The sequence below is a fragment of the Rhipicephalus microplus genome, chromosome 1 (assembly GCF_043290135.1).
Source record: "Rhipicephalus microplus isolate Deutch F79 chromosome 1, USDA_Rmic, whole genome shotgun sequence".
In the NCBI taxonomy this organism is placed as follows: Eukaryota; Metazoa; Arthropoda; class Arachnida; order Ixodida; family Ixodidae; genus Rhipicephalus; species Rhipicephalus microplus.
The window spans coordinates 258277040-258290740 of NC_134700.1; the positions used below are offsets into that span (position 1 = coordinate 258277040).

General features: G+C 45.7%; 1 protein-coding gene across 1 annotated transcript in view; it reads left to right on the forward strand.

Moving 5' to 3' along the window:
* Positions 1-13701, forward strand: part of Impbeta11 (importin beta11) — an 80850-nt gene that overhangs the window by 10087 nt on the left and 57062 nt on the right. The window contains exons 5-10 of the mRNA XM_075893763.1: positions 3240-3369; positions 4196-4303; positions 4975-5048; positions 5174-5273; positions 5911-6003; positions 12986-13141. Coding sequence (XP_075749878.1) covers positions 3240-3369; positions 4196-4303; positions 4975-5048; positions 5174-5273; positions 5911-6003; positions 12986-13141 — 661 coding nt within the window. The remainder of the gene's footprint in view (positions 1-3239; positions 3370-4195; positions 4304-4974; positions 5049-5173; positions 5274-5910; positions 6004-12985; positions 13142-13701) is intronic.

The following is a 13701-nucleotide window of genomic DNA, read 5'->3' on the forward strand; positions in this document are numbered from 1 at the left end:
GGGACATACCCAGAAAGGGTGCCTCAGATTCAAAGTGAAGAAGTGGATGTTGTCAGTTCTTGTTCACTGCAGTCCCTACAAAGTGTCTGCTTTTGAGCGGAGCATCATTCAGAAGGAGGTGAAAAAGATGCTAGCGAAGGACATTATTGAACCATCCTCCAGCCCATGGGCATCCCCAGTGGTATTAAAGAGAAGGATGGATCGAGGCGATTTTGTGCGGACTATAGCCACCTTAACAACATCACTAAGAAAGACTTATACCCTCTGCCACGAATTGACGACGCCCTTGATTGCCTCCATGGTGCCACCTACTTTTCTTCGATCGATCTTCGTTCTGGTTATTGGCGGGTTGCCGTGGACCCCATGGACCGAGAGAAGACGGCTTTTGTAATACCTGATGGCCTCTACCAATTCAAGGTCATGCTTTTCGGCTTATGTAATGCCCCCGCCTCCTTTGAACGAATAATGGACTCCCTGCTCCATGGATTCAAGTGGTCTGCGTGTCTTTGTTATCTGGATGACGTAATTGTGTTTGCTCCCACTTTTGAAGTGCACCTTGAAAGACTGTCCAAAATTCTTGATGTATTCTGTCTCGCCGGCCTTCAGCTGAATTCATCCAAGTGCCGGTTTGGTCACCGCCACATTACAATACTTGGAGTTTGAGTTGTGAAGGACTTTCCTGTGCCAAAAACCACCAAATATGTCCGCAGCTTTGTGGGACTCCGCTCCTACTTTTCATGGTTCATCAAGAACTTCGTGGAAATTGCTCGGCCCCTAACATATTTACTCAAACCAGATGAGACGTTTACATGGGGTCTCTCGCAAGCAGCAGCATTCTCTGACCTCGCTACTTTGCTCACTTCCTCTCCTTTTCGGGCTCACTTCGGCCCTACGGCACCGACCGACGTCTGCACCGATGCCAGTGGTTACGGAATAGGCGCTGTGTTCGCACAGCGACAATGTGGGCAGCATCGCGTGATAGCTTATGCCAGCAGGGCTGCTGTCCCCCTCGGAGCGTAGTTATTCCATCACAGAGCGCGAATGCCTTGTGCTGGTGTGGGCAGTCGCGAAATTTCGCCCTTACTTATACAGATAGTTCTCACCGACCACCACGCTCTTTGCTGGCTCACCTCCCTCAAAGACCCCACAGGTCGTCTCGCCCGCTTGGCACTCCGCCTCCAAGAGTATTCTTACTATGTAGTGTATAAATCAGGAAAACTGCACAAAGATGTGGATTGCCTGTCACACTACCCTGTGGGCGACTGCGATCTTACGAGCACTGATTTTGTAGGTTGCGTCCTTTCCATCTACCAGCTGCTTCATCTCGGGGATGAGCAGCATCGCGATCCGGATATCAGCTGCCTAATACAACAGCTCGAATTTTCACCGCAAGACCCTTCTGTTCGCATGTTTACCTTAAAGGACCACACCTTATACCGGCGTAATTTATCGCCCAATGGTCATGACCTACTTCTGGTGATACCAAAGCACCTGCGCTCCACAGTATTACGCGAGCTCCATGATGCCCCTACCGCAGGTCACCTTGGTGTCTCTCGCACATATGACCGTTGACCGTGTGCGCCTCCGCTTCTACTGGCCTGGCCTTTCACGCTCTGACGCTCTGTATGTCATTATGTCAATGCTTGTGAAATTTGCCAGTGCCGCAAGAAGCCATCAGGACTCGCTTCCGGGTATCTTCAGCCCATCGACATCCCATTGGAGCCATTCTTTTGTGTTGGTTTGGACCTTCTCGGTCCCTTCCCAACATCTGTCTCCGGAAACAAGTGGGTCGCGGTTGCTACAGACTACGGGACCCGCTATGCAGTTACGCGAGCCATGCCAACAAGCTGCGCTACAGTTGTCGCTGATCTTCTACTACGCGATCTCATTTTAGTGCATGGAGTCTTCGTCAACTGCTGACAGACCGAGGCCGTACGTACCTTTCTAAAGTGCGTTCCTGCTCTACCCAACATAAGCTCACGACATTGTACCACCCCCAGACAAACGGGCTTACAGAACGTTTAAACCACACCCTGACAGACATGCTATCGAAATACGTCTCGGCCGACTATCGTGATAGGGACCTTTCACTACCCTACGTGACGTTCGCATACAATTTCTCCCGGCATGACACTGCTGGGTACTTGCCATTTCACCTTCTGTTTGGACGCGAACCAACATTGCCGTTGGATACCTTCCTGCCAGCCGTTGCGCAGTCTACCTATGAATATGCACGTGACACTATTGCCCGAGCTGACCGCGCTCGTCGGCTTGCCCGCAGCAGATTACCGGTGTCCCAAGACTCGCAGAAACATCATTACGACGAGCGGCATCATGACGAACACTTTCCGACAGGTTCTCTCGTTCTTCTTTTGTCCCCTACGTGACATGCAGGCCTTTCAGAAAAGCTTCTCTCTCGTTTCACGGGCCTATACCGCGTGCTTAGACAAGTGCCCGGCACTACATATGAAATTATCCCTGATAACCCATCAACCTCTTCTGCTCTGCTGTCCTGGGACATCGTCCATGTATCAAGGCTCAAGCGTTACCACACTGCTCCTGCTGTGGCCCCTTAAGCTCGCCGGGTCGGACCTTTTGCGACCGGAGGTTGTGTTACGTGAGTTCGGCTGACTGAAACAGGGCATAGTGGCACAAACCCAAAAAGAGTGCCTCTGACTGAAAGTGACGAAGTGGACGTTGTCGGTGAGCTGCGTTGTGGCCGTGGACTGACTACTGTTATTATCAATGTAACAATATATATATATCAAACAGAAACAGACAAGCAGAATTTTATTATGCCTCTTGATGCTTGAAAGGTTCTTTTTTTATTACAGCTAGTTTAATTACTAGTGATTAATTGTAGTCGGATGCTCTCACATCATCGGGATCATTTTGGCAATGTCCCACTTATGGCGCACATCGTGGGAACAATTAACCTAGTTTCATTGTAAGTAAGGCACTTGTTGTTGATGTTATTGCTGTTTTAGAAGTTGTCATACATTCAGCTTCTATTACGGCATAAATTATCATTTGCCTTTAGTGTCCCTTTAAGCATATGCACACAAGTGCTAAAAGAGCCAGTTGCAGCTATGAGGACGACGAGTGTGCTTGTTGAAATGTCGGCTTCAGCACACACACCCTCTTTTTACAAATTTTTAATTACGAGCTTCATCCCTTAGCCTTCCTGCCTTTCTTTTCTGGATGTTCATCATGGAAATACTAATCGATTGGTTTTTCAGCTTGCCAGCAATATTTTTGGATTTATATTGCAACTGTGGACAAACCAAACAGAAGCCTTTCTTAACCAAATGGCCAACAACCAGAACAACGTGGGCATTACGCTTGAGAAGTCATATCTCTGTCTCAAAGGTAATGTCTACTGGTCGTACTATTTCTGCTTTTCTTGCATTGTTATCCTTTATGTGGTTATGTTATGCACTCTAAGACAGCCTAAGGGCTGACATGTGCATACGTGCTAACTCTCTTTAATATTTAAGACTCACATACCTAAGCACATTGCATTATTTAAAGAGTTCTCACCAAGTTCACGAGAATGTCAGTTTTTTCATTAAAACCTTTGATCTTGTAATTCAACTGAAACTTATAGGACACCAAAAAAATACCGACTCATTGCATTTTTTGAAGCTGTCAAATGCAGTACCTGCACGTCACGAGCTTGTGTCTCAGGCAAGTTCATTCTAATAAATTCTTATGGCAGGCAATATCTGCAAAAAAAAAAAAATCTACTAAGAAATATTTGTATATTTATAATCCATACGGCATTTGTTTGCTCTCTCTGGTTTGTTCAAAAGGGTTTAATCATTATTATGTGCTCGTAAAAAGGTTCATGCTAAAGAAAAGATATTTTTATAAAACTTATTGCTAACTCTGGCCATTTCTCTGGTGTTGTGTCTGTTAAATATTTATCCGCTTAAAGTCTGCGGGGCTGACACATGGCCATGTTTAAGGCCTAGTTTACAAGCTTAGGCATTTCGCTATAGAAAGTATATTTGACCGGCAATATTTTTGCTGCGCCAATCATTTTCACTATCAATTGTTTGTTGCATTTTGGCACTTATTTTGGCACAGGCAGACCTGTTAGCAATTTCACTTGTGCTATATAATCTGCTAAACGCTTGTTATTAGGAATGTGTACAGGTATTTCATATGCGCTTATTATGATATTCCTTGCCAGTACTTCGGAAGTTGGTGGTGCATGGTTTTAAAGAGCCAATGCGTGTTCCTGAGGCAACAATGTTCCTCACGCTTGTGTTCCAATGGATGAAGCCTATGCTTGAATGCCGTGAGTGTTCTTTATTTTTTCATCTCTTCACAAGTACATGACAGAATCTAGTATTTGAATTTCCGGATGTCAGAGGATTGTTGTAACAGCTGTTGCCAGCAGCATCTTTTTTTTGTTTTTATTTGTGAAGTGCCCCAAAAATAGCATAGATCGGTTGACTTTGACTCCTTGAGGATCCAAAACGTACATGCAAGTAATCCGCTAACAGCCACAAGACAATGACTGTTAGCGAGATTTTTGTTTGCCGAGTGTCTGCTGTATACTCAAAAGCTCCCGTTACGTTTAAACTTTGGTGTTCATTACATCAGCAGAAAAAAAGTACTGGGCTGTTTGTTCATGCTGCTCTGACGAAAAAAAGTACTGGGCTGTTTGTTCATGCTGCTCTGACAACCTAATCATGGGTTTATGATTATGTCAGTGTTCTCACCAATGAGACGTGCGTTTGATGCAAAAGCAGAATTATTGAAAAATGACAGCCTTTCGGGATAATGTATACACTCCAGAAATTGTGGTATTTGTAATGTTAAACCTACGGGGAAGCAAAGGGACCACAACTCGTACTATATATCATTTTAGAAGCATTGATTTTTTTAAATGTAGCAAGTTGTACTATGTCAAGCGGTTACACACACTATGCAGGTTTTGTATTTTAATCTCTCTGTTCATTTTAGGTAAGACTTTGAAATGTATCAACCCAAATCTTCGGATGATTTGCGAGAAGTATGTAGTACTCTTCACGAAAGTGGTAAGTATCAGTGATGTCGCTTCTGTGATTTATTAGTGGCGCGCTCCATGCCTAATGTTTTGAGAATGAGTCACGTGTTTAGTGTCCTGCTCTCCTTGCTTATTTTTTCACTTTCTCCTATTTAGCTGCACGACGTTTTGGAACTGCACCCATTCTCGTATATCTCTTTCATCAAGCCGTCTTTAGAGACTGCAGTTTCCCTTTGCTTCACGGAAGCTGGAGAAGGTTTGTACGATTTTAGTACTTGAAGTGTCATTCTTAAAAAGAGTCTGCGTCGCTATTTTTTGCCACGAACATTACTTATACCCTCTTTGTGCTTATGGTACCACTATGAACATTTTCTGTGTTAGCCTTTTATTTGAAAAGCACAATTTCCGACATCCTCCATAGGGTTGTCTGGCCCCGCCGTGGTGGTCTAGTGGCTAAGGTACTCGGCTGCTGACCCGCAGATCGCGGGATCGAATCCCGACTGCGGCGGCTGCATTTTGATGGAGGCGAAGATGCTGTAGGCCCATGCGCTCAAATTTGGGTGCACGTTAAAAAAACCTAGGTGGTCAAAATTTCGGGAGCTCTCCACTACGACGTCTCTCATAATCATATGGTGGTTTTGGGACGTTAAACTCCACATATCACTCATAGGGTTGTCTCTTAATTTCATATTTAAAGTAGGAATGAGCAAATATTGTGAATTTCAGATATTAACTTTGAAAACTTTGGTGTAAACAAAAGACAATCTCTATTCACATTATGTAAACATACCCAAGTTTAAACATACCCAAAATGTTCTATGAATGAAATATTTTATGTTGCCAGCTTGTTCACATGTTCCTGCATTTTTGTGAATTTATTTTTGTTTTTACAGGTCTTCTTTTCGAAAGGTTTATTGTCCAGTCCCTGAACTTGATCAAGGCCATTGTTTCATGTGCAGAGTACTCTCCTTCGAAGATACCTGACGGTTAGTAAACAATTTTCACCTATGGCTGACGAGTGTCTCTGGTCCTTGGAATAGTTATAGATTGTGTGGTCATGACAGCCATAATTTGCCACTGGAAAACTGTCATTACTATTCACTTATGCACCCATTTCTGCTTCTTTATTTTAATCGCCTGCTACCTTTCTGTCAAGGGTATAATGGTGCATTCGTACATGCATTGTGTTCCTTGCAAGAAAATACAGTCTATAAATTAAGCCAGGAGATACTTGAAGCTTACGCGAAGCTTGGCCTCTTCTTCAGCAGTACGAACTCTTGTTGTTCAGGCCATGGTAACTACTGAGCGAGCATGCCACTGCACTCACTCAGTAGTTATCCTGCATGCCTGCCGGTTGTGCCCCCGCAATCTCCGACGACAGCGCAGCTCTGGCCGACTGCCTCGCTCTACCCTATCTCCTGACGTCACCACGGCACTCTACCCTATCTATATACTGTCACCACGGCATGTCGAATAAACTCCGATGTTGTCCAGAGTGCGATGACACCAATGCTATCATGTTCGAAGAACCAAGCCACTCTATCTGTTTTCAGCCCAGTCATCATGCAATATTGATAAACAATTGCACACCACAAAAGTAAAAGAGCTGCGTTCAAAAACTTAATGAAAGCAAGGTGACAACTTTGAAATGTGGAAACACCATTTATTCTGATGATGTCTTCTGTTTTGTGGCCTTGTGTGCTGAATTTAAAATTAGGCAATACTTATAATGGCTTTACAAACTTCAGTTGCTGCACCTGTGCATTACCTCAACAAAACACGTGTAAGTTGACTTAATTACAGAAAATCCACACAATTTGTTTAGCGAAAGAAACATTCATATGCGATAGATGCGCCCACTCCAAAAGCTTTTGCTGTAAAGTTATTCGATTGTTTATTCTATTCTTCAGTCAAGAATAGAATTCTCTCAAATTCAGTATCACAGAAAATGAGCTCACTGATATCCGCAAACAAGTGGCAACATCGTTTCTTCTTTCTTTTCCTCGCTGATCTAGCTTGCTTTTAAAACATTTTTTTCTCTTCGGTGGCATTAATTTTCAGAATGATCACGATTGCTTGCAAAATGGCTGAGAGCTTGTTTTGTTTACCTCTACCACCTCTAAATCTATTCATGGTAGGTAAACTCGAAACTCAATAACAGTAAAAAAAAAAAACCAAGTCGGGTGCTGATGCACGTCCTGTATGGCGCAGTATATAGAACTGCTCAATGCGTAGCGACTGTCCAGCTGTGTGCAATATAATGCGCCAGGATTCATATGCTTTCAATCTGCTGCTTCAAGGATGAGAGAGCATAGAGATGCACTCTTTCCCCACAGTTGCTGCTGGCAAATGAGTTGCTCCGATTCGGCAGCTGCTTTGCCTTGTGTAGTGCATGATTTGAAAAATGCGTTCATACCACGTGCAAGTCAAATATATGACCAATTGTACCAGCAGAAGTTTCAGTTTAGTACCTTGGCCTTCATCTGCAGTAGCAGTGAAACTTTGTTACATTGAAATCTTAAAAAAAGGCCAGTCATTTATGTAGGTTGAAAATACAGTGTGTTCTATGGACATGAGGTTATAAAACCTGAAATACTTCGATACCGTACTCACTCACATAATAGGCCCACCCCTCAGTTTGGTCGCGAGAAACCGGATTTTTGTATTTCCGCACATGATAGGCGCACCCCTAACGACCGTGATCACTGTATTTGCGCAGTTACAATTCAATGCCCTCTTACATTTACTTATGTTTACTAAAGCGAGGAGGAAAGAGAAAAAGAAAAGACCGTGGCAGCACTGCGCCAGCCCTGCGTGCTCGCCGAGTGAGGAAGAAGGGCAGTTTCTTGGTTATCAGAGCAACCTTCGCACTGGCGCCGGTGTGGCTCCGACCTCACACACTCTGCTTGGAACAGGCAATAGCGTCCTCATTAAGTGCGCATTGAATTTCCGGTTGAGAAAAGTGTCGTCATTATCGCGTTGCTACCTTGTCCGCAAATTGAAAAGCTTTTCGGCTTTATGGCGCGAGCTGTCACCGTTGTTGCCATCATGTGGACTTTACAAGCTCGGCTCACTTTTGTCACCGTTGATCTGCTGGCTGCGAACCTAAACATCATATCACGTGCGCTGTTCTTGGATCAGTGCTTGAGTGATACCTTTTCGACGCCCAATTTTCATGTTGTCTGGTACAAACTTTCCGTGACAACATGCCAAACAGTAGCTTAAACCTAATCACTTTCGGTGCTTTTAGGTGGCGGACATAGGTGAACAAAGTTGTGGTTTTGTACAGAATCAACGCACCTCTTTGCAGTGATTCTACTTGAAGAAAAAAGGGCTTCTAACGCTCAAATGGTAGTTCTTAATTCTATTGCAATGTCTTGGATAAGCGATGTGAGCGAAGTCGTGAAACCGAACGATCGGTACCATTCAGTGCAGAACATTTCTATCAGGGTAATGCGCTCAATTTAGGCGGCCTGAAATGTAATCGGGGAATCCCCGCAATGGTGCTTTCTTTTCGTAGTATTTTTTTTTACGTTCATTTCCTTAGCAATGCGGTTCTCTCTATGTTACTTTTTGGATATCTGAATGTGCACCGCATTGCATATGCATCGATTCTCAGACACGCGAGACTGCATGCTCAACATGTTTTGCACTAGTGTAGCCTATGAAGGAAGTTGTTTCAGCTGTAGTGCAGATATTCGTGAGTTCGGCGATGTATCCGCTATCTGCAGTCTATACTAGTCGGAAATAAAATTTTAAGAAATTTCGCCCCGCATAATAGACTCACCGCGAACTTGGAGCCAGATTTTCTTTAAAAAAGTACTCCTATTATGTGAGTAAATACGGCGTACAGTCGAACCTCTTTACAGAGACTCTGATGTAAGAGGCATTAGAGTAAAGGACACCAGTGTGCCAAGACTAAAACACGGGATGATAAGAAAACGCATGCTTTGTATCCTGTTTGTAACAGACACCCAATATAAAAGACAAGAATTGATCTGATGTGCATGTCTCTAATAAAGGGTTTCAACTGTATGGAGAATTTTGTTACGTCTAAGTTTGCGATGTCAAGGTTTAACTGCACACACAATGTTGAGGATGATCGTTCGTGTGTGACAAAACATGGCACTAAAGGCTGTGCTTTTTTTTAGTGCCTTGTACAAGCTCGCAGCACACTAGGTCATGAAGTTGCTCATGCAGCATCAACAATATACATTGTCATAGCTGCATGCATCTTTAATGCGATGGAATTTAAGAGCTCGTTTCACAGAAATTTCGGTGTCAAGGCCATTGGTTGTGAGCGAAAAATCATCTTTGTGTGACCGAAAGATCGAGCATCTTTGCGTGACTGAAATATCGAGCATCTTTGCGGGACCGAGAAATTGAGAAAAATGCAAATAAATAATAATGAAAATCCCAGGTCTGAGTGAGAATCGAACCCGGTAGGTTTCTGTTCTAGCACACGGCCATGCCTCTGCTTGTGAATACATTGAAAATAACTTCCTTGCTTGAAAACGCAGTGAAAGTAGCTTTCATGCATTGCAAACACATGCGTCCTGTATACATGCTTCTTAATACAACATGGATAACTGCCGTAATAATGCATGGGACAAGCGTACTTTGCCATCGGGCATCAGAACATGGAATTATCACGACTTCATAGTTTAAAGCCATTCACCCACTACAGAAGGCACACACACTTCAGCACCCTTAAGGCCACATAGGGGGTGCATAGCAAGTTCCAAAAGATTTCATACACGAAGTGTTTGAAGTTCGCACTACGAACAGAATATTGCCACATGGTTTGCTTGGGTGAGATCGAAGAGTGAAAGAGGAAAAAGACGATCTCCCTGAGCCGCTGCTTGGCTAGTCGACTCAACGAACCCACTGTATCAAGTTTGTCGTGAGTAACGTGACAAGACTGGTGGAGGTGCGGAGTACAACGTCTCACGATCCACCCGATGCCCAAGACCCCGTCTAGCAGCCGTAACACAAGCCCTGCACCCGTGGACACTCCTGTTCATAGAGTAAGCCGCCGCCAACGAGGCCTACCGCCTGAGACACCAACCACTGACGCAGTGACTATGACTTCGACACAAGATCCCGTGCAAGCTCCGACGCCTACCACGCCGATCTACTGCACCGTCCAGAACCCGCTCATGCCTAGCCCCTTTCACGGAGAGCGGCATGAAGATGTTGACGACTGGCTGAGTGAGTTCGAACGTGTCGCAGCGATCAATTACTGGGATGATGCCGCGAAGCTCTGGAACGTGTACACTTGCCTAAAAGGCGGTGCTAAGACGTGGTTTTTGAACAGGGATGGTGTTCTGACATCTTAGCGCGAGTTCCAGCGTCGCCTCCTGGAGACCTACAGGAGTCCCAACCGCCGCGAACGGGCGGAGCGTGCACTACAATCACGCATCCAGATGCCCAACGAGACCGTCTCGATGTACGTCGAGGACATGACACGGCTTTTCAAGCGAGCGGATCCTGCTATGGCAGAAGAAAAAAAGTTGCGCCACCTCATGCGTGGTGTGAAGGAACAACTTTTTGCTGGTTTGGTGCGTAGTCCCCCCAAAAGTGTTGATGAGTTCCTTACTGAAGCGGCAACAATGGAGCGAGTACTGCACCAACGGTCTGCCCTGTTTGACCGTCAAGTGAATGCTGCCTCAACTCCCGAAATTATCGCCACCCCTGGAAGCAAGAGCCCCGAATGGATTCGCGAGATCATCCGATCTGTCGTCCGGGAAGAAATGGAAAAGATGTACGGGACAAGGCAAATCGATGTTGGTTCTATCACCAGTGTCATCCCTGACGAGGTCCAGCAGGTGCTGCACGCCCATCGTTTTCCGCCCACGTCGGTTGATCCGGAAACGGCTCCTGTGTCTACTGACAGTCGCCGTCGTACGTACGCGGAAGCCTTGCGATCTGCCACTCCTCTTTCTGGTCAAGGAGTCCCGACCCAGCCAGTGCCACACGTCCCGATCCAGACAATGATGCCGCCAGTCGCGATTCAGTCAGCGCACGCTGATTTGGACATCAAAAGTCGCCGTACACCGATGCGCAAGTTTGATCTCTGGCGTACACCAGACAGACGACCCCTCTGCTATCATTGCGGGGAGGCTGGTCACATTTACCGCGAATGCCCATACCAGCAACTTGGACTGTGCGGATTTTCCGTCAATTCCCCTCGTCCCCGAATTGGTCAAAGGCCAAGGGATATCGAAGAGTATCTCGCGCAACAGCGTGCACCCTTTAGACGACGGCAATCGCGGTCACCATCTCCGAGGAGACCCGCAGCCACTGGGCCACGTTTCGGGGTGACGGCACGGGAACGCTCCCCGAGCCCTCGTCGGGAAAACTGAAGGTAGCGGCCTTCTGGGGCAAGGTCGCTGGGACTCAAAGTGCGGAAGACCTCCCATCGACGCTTGCACGTAACGCCGAAGGCATTTTGTCAGAGAATAATCGCAGTACCGAAGAAACGCCGAAGGCATTTTGTCAGAGAATAATCGCAGTACCGAAGAAACGCCGACATCCACATCTGAACCTAGTGACCGCAAGTCACTCGACATACCTGTGCTGATTGACGGTCTTCAGGTCAGTGCATTGGTAGACACTAGTGCAGACTATTCGATCATCAGCGGGAGGCTAGCGAAAGATCTCAGGAAAGTGATCACGCCGTGGAATGAAACGCGAATTCGAACAGCTGGAGGACACGTTGCAACGCCGCTGGGTCGCTGTACCGCAAGAGTGAAAATTCGTGCGTCAACATTTGTGCTCAGTTGCCTCGTTCTTTGCGACTGTTCGCGTCAGCTGATTATCGGCATGGACTTCCTTCGGGAATACGGTGCCATCATAAATCTCCGTGAGCGCATCGTGACCTTCTCGACTTAAGGCGCAACAGATCGAGACGCTGATAACAGCTGTAGACCTGCGCTGCGTGTTGCTGACGACAGTGTGACGCTGCCACCTTGAGCAACTGTTCCCATCGAAGTCACTTGTGAAGACTTCCAAGACGGCGACGTGGTGGCTGAAAGCAACCTATCACTTCTGCTGCTCCAAGGTGTATGCGCCGCCCGAAGTGTTGTGCGCGTCCGTGACGGACAGTCAACGATACTAGTTACGAACTTCAATTACGAGCACCGGCATCTTTTCCGCGGAACCACCCTAGCTTATGGGGACCCTGTTGCCGACGTCACGGAGTGTTTCGCGTCCGAGGAAACGCATGAGGATGAGGAATTTCTAGACCGCATCGACATTAATTCAACGGTGTCAGACGAGAGGAAGGCTGCACTCCACGACCTTTTAAAGGAGTTTCGATCTTGCTTCGCCTCTTCTACTAAAAGAGTCCGTCAAACACACCTCACGAAGCATCGAATTATTACCGACGATGACGTCCGCCCCGTCCAGCAGCAGCCTTATCGCGTTTCTGCTAAAGAACACGAGGCTATTCAGACACAAGTAAAAGAGATGCTCGATGACGGGATTATTCAACCATCCAGCAGCGCTTGGTCCTCGCCAGTCGTTCTAGTAAAGAAAAACGACGGAATGCTGTCGCGCTCAAGTCGTGAAGCTTAAGGGTGCCCTAATTTCTTGCTGTTAGGTATTGAGCAGGCAGCGCTGTGTAGGAGGTTTGAAGTGTTTTTATGTTGTTTTTATTTTTTTCTGATCGTATGCTCCTGCTTCTCAAAGTACAAAGTTAGGGCCCTGCATGGCAGAAACATTATAGCAATGGCAGAAGAACGTGTCGTAATTTTACTCGAATGTTGTGGCCTTCACTTTAAAACATTGCTTTGTTTTAACATTGCAGTCTGCTCACTTCACATTGTGTAGTAAACTGCAGAGCATTTATTTGGAGGCAAGAGGTTAGGAGCTAGTTTAGTATGTTGAATTTCTTGAATTTACTTGTGTTGCAAGAATTTCTCACTTCTTTCAAACGCTTTCTTTACTATTGCATACTCTCTGTAGATGTACAAGATCCTGCCACCATGGAAGCTGCTCAGATAAAAATGACCTTCTTCACTTACGCTACGGTGACAGAAATGTGCCGGCGGCTAGTGCTGCACTATTTTTTGCTCACTGAGGAGGAATTGGCTACATGGGATAATGACCCTGAGGGATTTGGTGAGTACAGCTGAAGCCACCAATTTGTTTTCCGGGGCAGTGCGCTTGGTTTAATTGTATCTATCATGTGGAAACATCTTGTCTAATACTGGGTGTTGACATATGACACTGCAAAAAGGTGTACTGCTGTAGATGCTCAACAAACAGAACCTGAAGGGACTCAGAAAGTTGTGTTCTGTTTAACAGGAGTTCTATTTACAGTGAGTAACGTCAGTGCAGAATACAAGTGTGAAACCAGTTTCACTTACACTTCTGTTTAAGTTCGTTTAACTTAGAGTCTACTGTATTTGGAACACCATTCTTTCACTTAGCAGAAGTGGCTATCTATATTTTTCACTGCTTTCCACGCATTACAAGTCATACCTGACACATCCGTGTAGAGTCCTCTTCTTGTGATAGCTCACCAGGCAATATAAAAATATTGCTAATGCCTTACTTTTGTTAACTGTGCGTGCTAAAACCACTTTCGGGGCTTTGGATAGATATTACAAATCTCGCAGACTGTGCTTTTGCTGGTGAGAACCAGAAACATGTCACGGGTGATGCCCTTAGAACATGGT